The sequence below is a fragment of the Triticum aestivum genome, chromosome 7D (assembly GCF_018294505.1).
Source record: "Triticum aestivum cultivar Chinese Spring chromosome 7D, IWGSC CS RefSeq v2.1, whole genome shotgun sequence".
In the NCBI taxonomy this organism is placed as follows: domain Eukaryota; kingdom Viridiplantae; phylum Streptophyta; class Magnoliopsida; order Poales; family Poaceae; genus Triticum; species Triticum aestivum.
The window spans coordinates 176,752,242-176,767,129 of NC_057814.1; the positions used below are offsets into that span (position 1 = coordinate 176,752,242).

The 14,888-nt window shown below is 47.7% G+C and overlaps 1 protein-coding gene across 1 annotated transcript; it reads right to left on the minus strand.

The window, feature by feature from the left end:
- Positions 1 to 1,872: 1,872 nt before the first annotated feature.
- Positions 1,873 to 6,009, minus strand: LOC123165836 (rhamnogalacturonan I rhamnosyltransferase 1). Its single transcript, XM_044583574.1, has 8 exons — positions 5,239 to 6,009; positions 4,194 to 4,261; positions 4,000 to 4,088; positions 3,736 to 3,901; positions 3,365 to 3,654; positions 3,035 to 3,239; positions 2,765 to 2,922; positions 1,873 to 2,668 (listed from the first exon to the last, which is right to left on the minus strand). The coding sequence occupies exons 1-8, from the start codon at positions 5,516 to 5,518 to the stop codon at positions 2,425 to 2,427; spliced, it is 1,500 nt and encodes a 499-aa protein (XP_044439509.1). The 5' UTR covers positions 5,519 to 6,009; the 3' UTR covers positions 1,873 to 2,424.
- Between the last annotated feature and the right edge of the window lie 8,879 nt (positions 6,010 to 14,888).

Consider the following 14,888-nt stretch of genomic DNA (forward strand, 5'->3'; position numbering starts at 1 on the left):
CTGAAATGTAGCCAAAAACCAGGGCACGGCAGATGTACTAGATGGGCCGGCCCATCGATTAGGTGCCCTCGAGTTTCACCGCGGGAGATTAAAAAAAAACTCTCTTTGGGGATGTGAAATACGGTGCTAAACCAGGCACCAGAGACCACGTGAGACATGTGGCAAGCAATGCAAACTTTTCCAAAAAGAAAAAACAGGCACTAGAGTTAAATGGGAAGCTTGATCTGGGATGAGCATGGAGGCTTTCTGCTAGAGTTCGTTAGCATATGATCAGTGGCGGAGCATGAATCAAATATTAGGGGGGAAGGGGGCAAATGAGTGTATACGACATACAAAAGGCTAGGGTGATCGGAGGCGCCGGAGGATTAGTAGAGCAATTAGCAGATAAATAAGTGTATTTGGCAAATGTTCCTCTTGTGAGAGGGGCCAAGGCCTGGAATTGTCCCACCACTGCATATGTTGCAAAAGAATGCAGTGTGCACAACCAGCTGGGGTGGCTCTTCTTTAAGCTTTTGCTAAAGAATGCGCTGTGCTCCTCATATTTTTCATCATGTGCTAGTTTTTGTGTGTACTTGAGCTGTATTTTGCAGCATCACACGTTTTATTTATTTGTGTGTGTGTGTGTGTGTGTGTGTGTGTGTGTGTGAGTCCTTCGCAAAAAGAAAGTAACAGAGTAGTTTTCATATTGTTAGTCATTAAGAACAAACCAAAAAACTTAACTTGATCTGGTTTGATTGGGTGGTTTTCCACATGGGAGAGATCCTATTGTAGGACCACGGGGGATACAATTTTCTCTATACTTTTTTTTTGCACTTTTAGTTTTTTAGTAGTTTTTGCGTTTCATTCTAGATTACTTGAAACATGTTTTTATTTTATTTTATCTGGCCTAGTGTGCTTGTTTCATAAATGCAATTAAGAGTATGTATAATCACCACAAAAAGAAAAATCTGTATAAAATCGAGAATGGCATTTTGGAGCTCGGCCTCCATGGGGCCGCTTTTTTTGAAAAATTCAAAATTCATACTTTTTTGTTTCAAAAAAATCTGAAAAAATTGTACAAGTACACAAGGATGTGATGTGTATGCGTATAAACTTTCGGAATGAAATACCTTGAGATGTGATCGGTGTAAAAAGAACAAATTCATGGACTTTTGGGATGAATAGGATCATGTGTTAAAAAGCCATAGTTTTTTTTTTTTTGCATAGCCTTCATTTCAACACATTTCATCCTGAAAATTTGTACACATGTGTGGTATGCCTCCTCCATATATGTCTGTATTTTTCAGAATTCTTTGAAGTATAGAAATATCAACTTTGTTGAATTTTGAATTTTTCAAAAACCGACCTCCTCCAAAAGCAATTTTCGTATAAAATCTTGCTACTTTAATCACTTGGTGAATACTTGTATTCTTCCCAGCAGTGGTCTTTCCCATTTCTGGAACTGGAAGCATGGGATGGGAGACAAAACCAAGTGAGCCAGCCAACTGCACGTGACAACTGACAAGAGGGTAACTGGGCTGCTGATAAAAGCCTTCGGTTAATCAGTCATTCAGTCCGCAGCTGCCACTGGCAACAAGAGCCAAGGAGACAAGGAAAATGGCAAAAAGCCTCCCAATCTCAGAAACAGCAAACAAGAAAAGAAACACAAAAAAGCATCAGAAGAGTAAAAAAAAATCAGCATAGCAATTGAAGAAACATTTCAGTACTACAATGAACATGAAAAATCCGCTCTCGAGTCCTGAACCAATGATCATCAAATATGAATACTACATGAGGGCGCAGATCACGAGCTCACATCACATGGTCACATGCGCGAGCAGCTCCATGTAAGGGTTCGATGCACCAACGGCTCAATAAAACTGTACCAAGTGGTGAGCGACATTCTGCACAGGTAACCACATCGATCCAATAAACACTGTAGTATACAACTCTCAGCAACTTTGATTGACAAAAAAAAAATTAAGCCCTGCCTGACGGGGAGGAAGCACGGGGGAGGCTACGGAACAACTGCTAGTATGTTTTACACAACCAGAAGAAGACCAGCCAGAGACAGACATGTGGGTCCGGCCATCTCTCCCTCACTCAAATTTACCTTTCCTCTTCGTGGTAGTAGACTCTATCACCATCTTCTATACAAGAGTATCTTCAGTATTGACTCCTCATTATTTTCGTGGAATGAACGAATCCGCCCTCCATTTCTATAACGTGTAGAGTATTTACCAGCTAGGCAGCTACATCCAAGATATACAACACCCGCGTCCACCCCCTCCCCAAGTTTACATCCCAGCTATGGCGAACTGAGCCACCCCTCTTTCGGCTTCTTCAAGCAAAATAACGACGAACCCGGCCTCAGGTTCGGCTGCTGCGTCTGTGAAAATAATGGTATAAGGTGGGTGAAAATATTGACAGGGGTGGCGGTGGTTATCATGATGTGCGTAGGCGGTCGGGGCCTTGCAGGCACTCCTGGGGGTTTGCGTAGAAGTAGTCCTCCTCCTTGGGTCTGTCGGGAATCACTGTCCGCTTCGAGGCTGATCCCATCCGCCCTGCGTGGGCAGCCTTGATCAGCAAAGAGAACTCATCCCATCGCAATGAACCGTTGTTGTACTGGTCCGCTAGGTCCACGATGAGTTTTCGATCTAACAAGATCGTCTTCTTGAAACCCATGAACCTGCATTCAGCAAATGACATGTAAGTAACACATCGGATAAATACACAACTTCCTATGAGAGAAAATATGCAATGTATGACCAAGTGCAATGCATACCTGCGATGACCCTCGACAACTTTAGCCATATTGCCATCATATGTTGGAACAAATATATCACTTTCTAAAGAAACCATGTAGTCCAGTGCAGCCATCTGGGACGAATGGTTCTGGAAGAACATTAGATCAGAAGGTTCCAGAAGTGTCTCTTTCCTCACCTGCAAATCATTGTTAAAGCAATATGAATTAGCAAGGAGAACAAGAAGAGCTGAGAAATTTCCATATAATGCAAGTGTGATAAACAATTAAACATGTCCTCTGTGTCCATACCACATTCGGATAAGCTGAAGTGAGAGCTGCCATCCTGCGTTTTCCACCGTATATTTCCCCAGCTGCGATGTATATTTGCATACTTCTATCAATATCCAATGCTCTGAGAACAAGAGCGGTCTCCTCTGGCGTCAATGGGCAAAAGCCATCTTTTCTTTTCAAATCCGAGTCAATGATTTTCTCTTTCCACCACGGATAAGCATACCTAACAGCCAACAATAGTTTGACAGCTGTTGTAAGAGCATGTCTAATTGAATGTTTTAAAAGACCCACTCTACAACAGGTGTTGCCCTAAGAAGAATTAATCTATAACAATACCAAAATATTCACCTCATTCTTGTGAGCTCTTCTGCCTCTTCGTTACTGCACCCTTGAGTACAACCAGAGAAAGCCAGCATATCCATTTCGTAACGTAAATGAAGTACCAAGAAAGGACCATTTTGGCGAAGTATTCTAATTACACGCTTGCCCAGATCTTCAATTTCGGCGGTGAATCTTAGAGAGGCATAATTTACTCGGCATCTCAGTTTTTGAATCTCCATAGGTAAACCATTGTTTGCTAGCCTAGCGTCAGTTCTATTCAAATGCAGAACCTTGTGTTTCCGAATAAACGGAAGAATCTGGGTCAAATTTAATCAACCATTAGCTTATTCAATAATATGCTCCAAAGCAGCCTTAGCATAATGTGACATGAAGTTTACCTGATTATGGTAATAGGAGATATCAGACCAACTGATAGGTGGCATTGAGTGGAACATACCAAGTTCAACTCTTCGCTTTACCCTTGGAGGCAGTTCTCTCAGTATGCGAACTTCGTCTCGTAAGGAGGTTATAAAGTGTTCGACGTCAAATATATCTTGGAACTCACTGCAATGCAGAATGGATCAACACTAATGGTAAAGCCCGCTAATAGTTTAAGGGGAAAAACAGGCAAATGAAACTAATATCAAGGTGTCAAACTGTACCTCGGGTCATTCCAAAACGAAGTCTTGTCCAACTCTGGCACAACCAAAGTGACATTTAAATATCTTGCTATTACAACCATGTCACATATCTGATAGAACAAAACATAGAGAAAAGAAAACAATATTAAGAGTCAATGGTTGCCAAGCACATTATTACTTACAAAAATTATGAACAGAGATTTTCAATATCTTACAGCAGCTCGCATTTGGTTAAGACCACCATTGCATGAGACCATCAAATAACCATTGTTCCTGTAAATTCCTGCAAGATGATGACAGCAATAAAACATTAGCACAGTTATAGCAGATGCTTAAATATTGGATGCAATGCTGTACTACTAACAAACAGAGCAATATTAATGCAGTGATGTACACTGAGTACTTGTGAACAGGAAAATCAAGCATACTTTAGCACTCCCGCGAGTCATAAAAATGTAACTTTCCATGCTGGAAAAGACTCATAATTATGAATGAGGATATAGTGTGCAGACACGTCGAAGCGCCACAATCTAACTGAACACACCAACAGCTAGACTACAGAACGTGAATGCTACGCACAAAAGTTCCAATACAGGTAGCTCACAAAACGTTGCTTCAGTTACTCAAAAGCAGCCGGGCATTCCTTTTCTATGATGTGAAAAATGATAGGCATAATTATGAGGGACCAAAACATCGGTTGGAGTCATGAATGATTGCCACCAGTAAAAGCATATTCAAGTAGGAGTATTCAGGTTCAACCAACCTAAAAAGTGTGATCTTAACATGGAAAGAACCCAAAACATGAATCTATCGTGCAGGCTGCAAACGACCAGAATAGTGAAGGCTCCTGACCCACCTAGGCACCAATCGAAAGGAGATCCTACATTGCCCAATTTCTACAATCGGCATCACCACATGTCCAGCTTACTAAACAAGAGAACTAATTTACCGATTCCGATGCAGCAAAGATGAAAAAAACATTCCCGCACTAACAGCATCACCACAGAATGAAATCCGCATCGCCAGCTAAATTACCCAAATTTGCAAACCAGCGCAGGCACAGGAAAAAAATGAGCGAAATCTACGCCAACCACCAATCTTTATCATCCCAGGTTGATGAAATCTAGGCTGGAGATTTTGGATGGATGTACCAGACCAAAATGCTGGCGGCCTGTCAATGTCCTAGGAACAGCATTCGGACACGGAGCGGATCGAACAGGGCGAGCGAAAGCGAGAGAGCGAGCGAAGAATCAAACTCACTTTTGGGCGGCAGCAACGCGGCCCTGTCGACGACGGCCGGGCGCACGGCAGCGGCCTCCTCGGGGGCCGTGAGGCAGGAGGGCCATCCCTTGAGCACCCGGGGCCCCCACGTCTCGCCGACGGCGGTGAGCTGCATGACGCAGGTCCAGAGCAGGACGGTGGTGGTGGCGCGCACCATCCAGAGCTTCATCCGCGACCTTGCGGCGGACGACGGCGGGCACTTGAGCTTCTCGCCTCCGATGCCGGCCGCCTTACCCCCCATGGCCGCCTTCCACGCCATCAACAACCATGGACCGACGGGAGCAGAGCCTTGGCAGCAGCAGCAAGCATCCGAGCCTCAAATCCGCCGCCGCCTCGAGGAGCCCGCCTGGCTCTGGCTCCGTTCCCACCCAATGCAGCACCGCACAAGGCGTCTGCCGTCGTCGGTCCACCACCGCCGAAAGCGCTGCGACGTTCACTCGGGCGCAGACGGCCCTCGCTGCCTCCTCCGGCGAGCAGCAACCGCCCGTCCGGCACGTCGGGCGCGGCGCCGTATCGATGGGCTCGTCGAGCGAGCGGCCAAAAGCAGGCCGGAGCGGACACGTGCCGCCGTGGGGGACGAGCACCGGTGGGCGCCGAAATGGGCGGCGGGGTCGGAGGATCGGCGCCGGAGACGGGCGAGCGGGGCGGGGTGACGGGGTCGCGGGGCGGATCTCGGGGCAGAGGAGGGAGGGAGAGAGAGGGGGGGCGAGGGAGAGCGATTTGTGGGGGCGCCTAGTTATTTTTGGGCCGCGGCGTCGGTGGAAGTGACCGTGATGATGCACACACTCCTCTGCCGGGGTGCGCGTAGCCGTATTAATGCGTGTCCTAACCCGCTGCGGGAAACGGTTGGTGGCACCGGGGGGCTGCACACGGCCGCACGCCGCGCACACGTGGCCGCGGCTCAGGCCTCAGATGCCAGCGGACGGCCGGGATCGGCCGGCACGGTTAGAGCGGGGGGAGCCGTTTGGGCCCGTGACTGACGACGGGGTCGGCGCTGCGCCGCGCGGCTGCCGGCGCGGGTTCACGCCGTTTAAACTGACGACGACGACTCGATCCGCTTCTCATTTTTATTTATTTTTCGGTTTGGCTCGGCGTGCTGCTGTGTTTGACAGTGTTGTGCAGGGACCTGATTAATTTGCCACTCCTTGTTGTTGGAGTTTTGTATTGCTCCCGCGGCTCACATGCCGGTGTTTGCTTCTTGTTTTTGTCCTGGGTATTTTTTTTAGAGCTATACTGATGTATTAGGTATCTTGTGGGGAGATCTTCTTCGGCACGTGGCAAGGCTGTCGCGGCTGAGTTTTCACGATTTTATCACTCTTTCGGTAATGGCATGTGAGATGCATCTTTTTTTCCGAGGAACTTATGGTCTGTTCATAATCAATCATAACAGTACACAACCAGTGGCGAAGCCAATGTATAGGCTGTGTAGTCAAATGACTACACAACTTTGTGAAAAAAGTATCATATACTCCCTCCGTTCGGAATTACTTGTCGCAGAAATGAATGTATCTAGACGTATTTTAGTTCTAGATACATCCATTTCCGAGACAAGTAATTCCGAACGGAGGGAGTATAAGCACAAATCATGCCAAAAATAATACAAAATTCGTAGAAATACATATATCTTGACAACACAAGATTGAGTTGACTACACATGATTAAAATCCTGGCACCGCCACTGTACACAACACGCCAGAGGTAAAAAAAATTACAATCAGGTCCATGGACTACCCAGCGAGTATAAGCACTGGAGCGAGTCAAATGCATGCTGTTGTCATCGCCTTTAGGCAAACCTTGTAATAAAAGACGGTCGGGATGTTGTCTTATAGGACCAACGCAGAGCAACAACCATAGCCAATGAAGAGGGTCCGAAAGGATCAGACATGTAAGCACACGAACAAAGATTGGATCCAAACAGATCCACCGAAGACTGGCACTGACCGAATATCGTGAGATCTGATGAAGACACGCCTTCACACGCCATCAGATGACGCTAGACGCACCATCAGGACGGGTTCATACCTTGAAGTCATCATTCTTACTTAAGGACGTCGTCGTGGCCACACAGCCTCAACCAAGACATTGAAATATAAGAAGAACGAGAGTGGGTTCCCTCTTGTCGACAGGAGTCGAGGTCCTCCGCACCTCCACGACCCAAAGGTCATCAGAGGCGGGCAGCCTGGTGGCAGCGCACGTGGGCTGTATGTTAATTTCAAGTTTGGGAAGGGATGACGGTGCGATTGATCATTTTTTTAATCTTTTTGTAGGGAGATTGGGGAAATTGGATTTTGAATGATCATTTTTGAGTAACTTGGATTTTTTTCTTGTAGCGAGTTTACTGTCTCCATGGAAAATGCATCTGAATGTTGTAAGTAATTACACCTCCACTTGTATTATAAACATTTTCTTTGTAAGAAACACAATAAAAATGTACATGGTTGGACTACCACGGTCTACATCCACTCGCTACGTGCTAGCGAGCAACTCAACCGTACGTGAGCCAAATCTAACGGCTAACAAGCTCAAAATTGTATGTGTGGTTGTGTGGCTGAGTTTTACAGTTTCTTAATAACACGGCCCCACCCCTCTCTCCTTCTCCCCCTCTTATCTCTTTCTCTCTCACATATGCATGTGGAAAATGCCTATAAACGCACGTCTTGGGTTGCTTGTTTTATCCTTGTCTTAATGTCATTTCCCTCATTGTCCGAAGCCCACTGATACGGGCAGCGAGGCGGGGCCACCATAGCCTAGCCGCCATCGGTCTATTTTTCGACATCCTAAACTATATAATCCTCTCGACGTTGTTGGATAAGAAGGTTTCATCACCAACAAAGATGAGAATGAGGTCCAAACACAGATTGCATGGGAAACCCAAAATTATGGTACTCCAAAGAGCCACCCCTTTACAGTGGCGGATCCAGGACCCAGGCCGGGGGAGGGGGGGCTGGGCTTGGGGCTTGCTGATTACACTCAGTGTTGATTATACTATCTCAGGCATTGTAGCAACACAGTTGAGGCACTGTAGCAAGCATGGGCCCGGGGCTTGGCCCGATCCTAGCTCCGCCCCTGCCCCTTTATATGCTTCCTGACCTAGCCATCAACACCCCGTCTAGAGAGAGAGGATAAGAGAGAGCGACCGACTACTGCTGTAACTAGGGTTCCCTCGTCTCCGTCAGCTGCTCCAATGGCGACAAGAGGGGGAGAACCCCCATCCCTTGATATGTGCGTGCACAGTAGTCTAGGTTTGTTTAGTTAGGGTTTTTAGGTGTCCATGGCTTCGTCTTCGACACTGGCGATGATGTTCCTTCATATCTCTCTCCGATGTGGTGGCTTTCTCAGTTGTTGGTACTGAATTTCGGGGGTAGTGTTTGCGTCGTCTGGATTCTTTCAAATTTGGATGGATGCACTACGCTTCTTAGTCGCGACATCAAGGTGGTGGTGGCATCACGTTTCTTCCCTGTTGATGGAGGTGGTGATCTTCTTCGTCATGTCTGCCCTTCTCCTCACCCTCTTCTTCGGGGCGATAATATGATCTACGGATGGTGGCCATTCGCATCTCCCAGCATAACCCAGTGACTTCCTAGTCGCAAATTTGAAGTCTTGCTGGCTATGACGGTTCCAGTCATCACTACATCAAGCATGGATCACGACGCTACCCGAGGAGGGAAGATATCATTGGCTTCTCCAAGAAACTTACTGTAATTTATGTTTTCTTTTGGAGTTGGCTTGTAAGGGCCAGATTCTTTTAATACATGGCCACTGGCATTGGCAAAAAAAGAAAAGAGCCAACCCTTAAATTTTTTTTTGCGGGAAGCCAACCCTTTAATTTTATTTTTTGACAATCACAAGACTTTGTTTCTCAGATAATAGCCAAGTCTGTTACAATGAGTTGAGAAATAAAATCAGGAGGGGTAGCGTCCCACATAGAACTAGACTTTGAATTAAAACTGGATTTAGCCAGACAATCTGCTATGGCGTTTGCTTCACGTGTGCAGTTGCCGAAAGAAACAGAAGCATAGTTTGCCTTCAATTCATTGCACTCCATGACAATCGCTGCTTCCTGGCCCAGATAACTTTCAAATTGTTCCACCACTTCTAGCGCCAATTGGCTATCAGACTCCACAATCACCTTGGAGCATCCGATATGGGCAGCTAAGTATAAACCATTCCGTACTAGCAAGAATCTCTGCTGAAACAACACTGTTAATATGTGGAAGAATCCATGATGCAGCAGCCAGGAACTGGCCACTATCATCCCTTGCAATAGCACCCGTCGCCCCTGAGAGAATATCCTCGTGAAAAGAGGCGTCCACATTGATCTTCACCTTTCCCCTGGTTGGTTTCTTCCACATTTGATCTCTCTTTCTAACTGGTTGGTTGGGTGTTGCTGCTCGTACATAGTTCGTCGCTAGGACCTTAATTGAAATAGTTGAATGGTGTGCATCTAAAATCGTTTCCCCCTTTGCAAACTGGCGACGTTGCCACCAAATATACCATGCAGCCACCGTAATCAACTCAGCCGCTGGAATATCACCAATTGACGAGTGGTTTCGCAATAAAATTGTTGGAAATATGCCCTAGAGGCAATAATAAATTGATTATTATTATTATATTTCCTTGTTCATAATAATCGTTTATTATCCATGCTAGAATTGTATTGATAGGAAACTCAGATACATGTGTGGATACATAGACAACACCATGTCCCTAGTAAGCCTCTAGTTGACTAGCTCGTTGATCAATAGATGGTTACGGTTTCCTGACCATGGACATTGGATGTCGTTGATAACGGGATCACATCATTAGGAGAATGATGTGATGGACAAGACCCAATCCTAAGCCTAGCACAAGATCGTGTAGTTCGTTTGCTCAGTGCTTTTCTAATGTCAAGTATCATTTCCTTAGACCATGAGATTGTGCAACTCCCGGATACCGTAGGAATGCTTTGGGTGTACCAAACGTCACAACGTAACTGGGTGGCTATAAAGGTGCACTACAGGTATCTCCGAAAGTGTCTGTTGGGTTGGCACGAATCGAGACTGGGATTTGTCACTCCGTGTAAACGGAGAGGTATCTCTAGGCCCACTCGGTAGGACATCATCATAATGTGCACAATGTGACCAAGGAGTTGATCACGGGATGATGTGAGTTACGGAACGAGTAAAGAGACTTGCCGGTAACGAGATTGAACAAGGTATCGGGATACCGACGATCGAATCTCGGGCAAGTAACATACCGATAGACAAAGGGAATTGTATACGGGATTGATTGAATCCCCGACATCGTGGTTCATCTGATGAGATCATCGTGGAACATGTGGGAGCCAACATGGGTATCCAGATCCCGTTGTTGGTTATTGACCGGAGAACGTCTCGGTCATGTCTGCATGGTTCCCGAACCCGTAGGGTCTACACACTTAAGGTTCGATGACGCTAGGGTTATAGGGAATAGATATACGTGGTTACCGAATGTTGTTCGGAGTCCCGGATGAGATCCCGGACGTCACGAGGAGTTCCGGAATGGTCCGGAGGTAAAGATTTATATATGGGAAGTCCTGTTTTGGTCACCGGAAAAGTTTCGGGTGCTATCGGTAACGTACCGGGACCACCGGGAGGGTCCCGGGGGTCCACCAGGTGGGGCCACCAGCCCCAGAAGGCTGCGTGGGCCAAGTGTGGGAGGGGACCAGCTTCAGGTGGGCTGGTGCGCCCCCCACCAAGGCCCAAGGCGCAGGGATAGTGGGAGGGGGCAAACCCTAGGTCCAGATGGGCCTTAAGGCCCACCCTAGTGGCGCCCCCCTCTCTCCTCCCCTTGGCCGCACCCTAGATGGGTTTGGGGGCTGCCGCCACCCCTGGGGATGGAACCCTAGATGGGGGCGCAGCCCCTCCCCTTCCCCTATATATACTTGAGGTATTTGGGGCTGCAAACATACGAGATGGTCTCTCTTGGCGCAGCCCTACCTCTCTCCCTCCTCCTCTCCCGCGGTGCTTGGCGAAGCCCTGCGGGATTGCCACGCTCCTCCATCACCACCACGCCGTCGTGCTGCTGCTGGATGGAGTCTTCCCCAACCTCTCCCTCTCTCCTTGCTGGATCAAGGAGTGGAAGACGTCACCGGGCTGCACGTGTGTTGAACGCGGAGGCACCGTTCCTCGGTGCTTAGATCGGAATCAACCGCGATCTGAATCGCTACGAGTACGACTCCTTCATCCGCGTTCTTGCAACGCTTCCGCATCGGGATCTACAATGGTATGTAGATGCACTCCCCTTCCCCTCGTTGCTAGATTACTCCATAGATTGATCTTGGTGATGCGTAGAAAATTTTGAATTTCTGCTACGTTCCCCAACAAAAATCTCCATGGTAACCGATCCCGAGCGGTCCTCCATTGCTGCTTGGTTGATCACCTCATTCAGGCCTAATTCTTTCAACACTTCCATAGCACGGCAACACAAGAATAAGCAATGCTGAATGTCTTCAAACCCAACTTTGCAAACCGGGCATTGACCAGATACCGGGATATGACGTTTCGCGAGGACTACATAGCATGGCAGAACGCCCCTGAGCACCTTCCAAGCGAAATGCTTAATCTTGCCAGGAACTCGGAGTTTCCAACAATGTTTCCAAATGCCATTTACTATAGACCCTCCTTGTCCATCAGCAGGAGAAGCGCGCGAGTCAAACTGATGATTGAACTCTGTATGGTATGCTGAACGGACTGAAAAGGTTCCTGACCGTGTAAACTGCCATGCCACAAAATCGTCAACAATACTCACATTAAGAGGGATCCTTAGTATCCTTTCTATATCGACTGGATTAAACACGGACTGCAATAAGGCTTCATCCCATGTGCCCGAGTGCATATGGCTTCTGCGTAGTCTGGCCAAAGATACATATGTGGAATAAACGCATATAACTGGCCGCCCTGCGCTGCACGCTTCACATGGACGTCCCCGGTGGCCGGTGCTTTAAGGAGAAGCCTCCACCCCAAACCCCAAAGAAAATTCAAAAAGAGGCGAATATCGTGGCACGCCACCGGGCCGGAGGGTGTGCGCGTGCGTACGTGTAACAAATAAAGTGGCCATGGCGGTGTGGAGTGTGGACCTCGTTAATGATCAGTGCGATCGCGCACTAATCTATCCACATGATTTTCTATAGGTATAGTATGGCCACATGATTTAGTTAATCATTTTCCCGCTCAAATGGTCGCCGCTCGTATCGTGCATGCGGTTGCACCGACCTCACTGGTCGAGCAAGGAATGTTCGCGGGAATATTTTAGCTGGCGATATGATCGTCTAGTAGAAGGGATGTAGGTCCGCGTGCTTGCGTTCTTTACGTTGGCATCTGTGTCAACTCTACGTTGCACAAAACACTCCACGTCGCACGGAAATAGAGGTTTAGTCAAACTTCTCTCGACCTTTTTTTTAAGTCTAACTTCTCTCGCTACTAATACTACATGTGATAAATATTACCTAGATTTTTCAGGTCAAATGAAACTTCGTTTTAGTGGAGTGTGACCTTTTATTTGTGGCCTTGAAAAGAAAATTATATACATTAGCTTGATGAAATGGTTTGGACTGAAAAGGAAAATAGATCAGCTCCGAATCCCATACCGCTATCAGGGACACTGGGGCGACCTGGCTAGCCACCACCTTCTAAAGGTCGTCGTCCTTCCTCCTTCCCGCATCGCCATTGGTGTCGAACCGACGAAAGGCAAAGCAATATCACTGTTTGTTTGTAGTCGTAAGAACCCGAAGGAAGAAAGTTATGAGGGTTTTGGGCGATGCATCCTCACGCGACCACTTGCTGCATTGCCTACTCCTCATACTCGATGCATTGAGGATTGAGCCAAAGTCGAGCCTACACCGAGCTGACGCTGTGAATGTTCGACGACATCAATCAACCCTTTGTAAGTTCAAAAAGAGAAACTGCAGGCTCGTCATGATGTTTGATGTCATGTTATACCTGTTGCTAAACTATTATTTTGCATCATTAGTTTATTATGGACTTTGCTCCTTAATAAATCCTAAAATTTTGATATTGCCTCCATTTACCAACACATACAAGAGTTTAGAGGAACTTTATTTCTTTTTCAGCCGCTCGTGTAAAATGGAGTAAATTGCAAAAAACCACCACAATTGGGGACCCTAATTCAAAAAACCACCATCATTCGGTTTTTTTTCAAAAAACATCCGGTGTTCAGTAATTAATTTGCAAAAAACACTAATAGCATGATTTACAGCGTTGACGCTGACTCTGACAAGTAGGGCCCGCTGCATCTGATGACATGGCATGACGGTTACAGACATGGGAGACGGAATTGTTGCTGAACAAGCAACTCTTCTATTACACAAGTGGGTCCGACTGTCATTGAAACAAAAAATATATAAGTGAAAAAAAGCACGTCCAGGCAGTGGCAGCCCGTGCGTGCGCTGGATCTCGGCGAGCAGATAGCGTCGCGGCGCTGCCGGGACTCGCGGGGCCGGCCGCAGCTGGGGATGCGGGACGCCGGATCCCGGCCGCTGTCACCGGATCTCGGCTGCGGGCACCGGCGCCGGCCCGTGCGTGCGCAGGATCCCGCCGGCGGGCACAGATTGGGCGCGTCGCTGGCGGTAATCCCTCCGGCAGCTCGGGCTCCGGGCACGCCTCGCCGGGCACGTGCGCCGCCGGCATGGCGACCTCGACGGAGGGGCTCCGGCGCCGCCACCTGGGAGCAGATCAAGGAGGTGGGCGAGGGCGACTCCGGCGACCTGGGAGCGGCTTCTGCTCCATTGCGCCACCACCCCGAGCAGGAGGTGCCTCGCGGCTGGCTAGCTGCTGCTCTGACGGCGGACACGGAGGCAGTCCGTGCGCGGGAGGCGGCCGACGCAGATGGGGCAGCGTCACACACCGGCTGCGGGTTCGCTTGATGCGGCTCCTGAGCGGCGCATGGCTTGGGGGATTTTCACCTCGTCTTGGATTCGGGTTGGATCCAGCGACGGTGCTCGCCGGAGCTGGAGCGGCGCTGCTCGCCGTTGCCTCACCTGCCTCCCTCGTCGGGCACCAGCGTCCATGCCATGAGACGCATGAGACACTGACGAGTGGCCCCCTTCTTCTAGTGTAACGGGCAGGTGCAACGGTGTCATGTTAATTTTGCCACATCAGCACTTACAGCGGACCCCATCTGTCAGAAGCGATGTCAACATGCGTTTAGTGACAGATCAGTGTTTTTTGAACACTGTCAGCCCAATGTTGACGGTTTTTTGAAAAAAAATCGAATGGTGGTGGTTTTCTGAAGTAGGGTCCCCAATTGTGGTGGTTTTTTGCAATTTACTCTGTAAAATGAGATGCCAATATGGCGGTTTATTTAGTAGAAAAATATGCATCATATGAATCTCATGGCATACTACCTCTATTCCTAAATATAATTAAGAAGTTTTGGCACTTCAATTTGAGGTGCCAAAACATCTTATATTTAGGAAAATTGAAGTGCTAAAATGTCTTACATATATAAACAGAGGGTGTACATGGTTAGCAGCCTAAAACTAGAAAAAGTATGACTCATAGAGTTTTTGAGTGGACTCTGTCTCCCGTTGTTCCAAATTACTTTGCACATTAGGCTTTATTAGGACAAGCCTTTGACCAATAGTTATACTA

What these genes read in the sequence shown, in the direction of transcription:
- LOC123165836 (XM_044583574.1), bottom strand. Translation starts at nt 5,518, where the DNA reads ATGGCGTGGAAGGCGGCCATGGGGGGTAAGGCGGCCGGCATCGGAGGC. An exon ending in CGCGTTGCTGCCGCCCAAAA is followed by an intron (nt 4,262 to 5,238) that starts GTGAGTTTGATT and finishes ATCATCTTGCAG; the next exon opens with GAATTTACAGGAACAATGGT. An exon ending in TCTCCTATTACCATAATCAG is followed by an intron (nt 3,655 to 3,735) that starts GTAAACTTCATG and finishes AATTTGACCCAG; the next exon opens with ATTCTTCCGTTTATTCGGAA.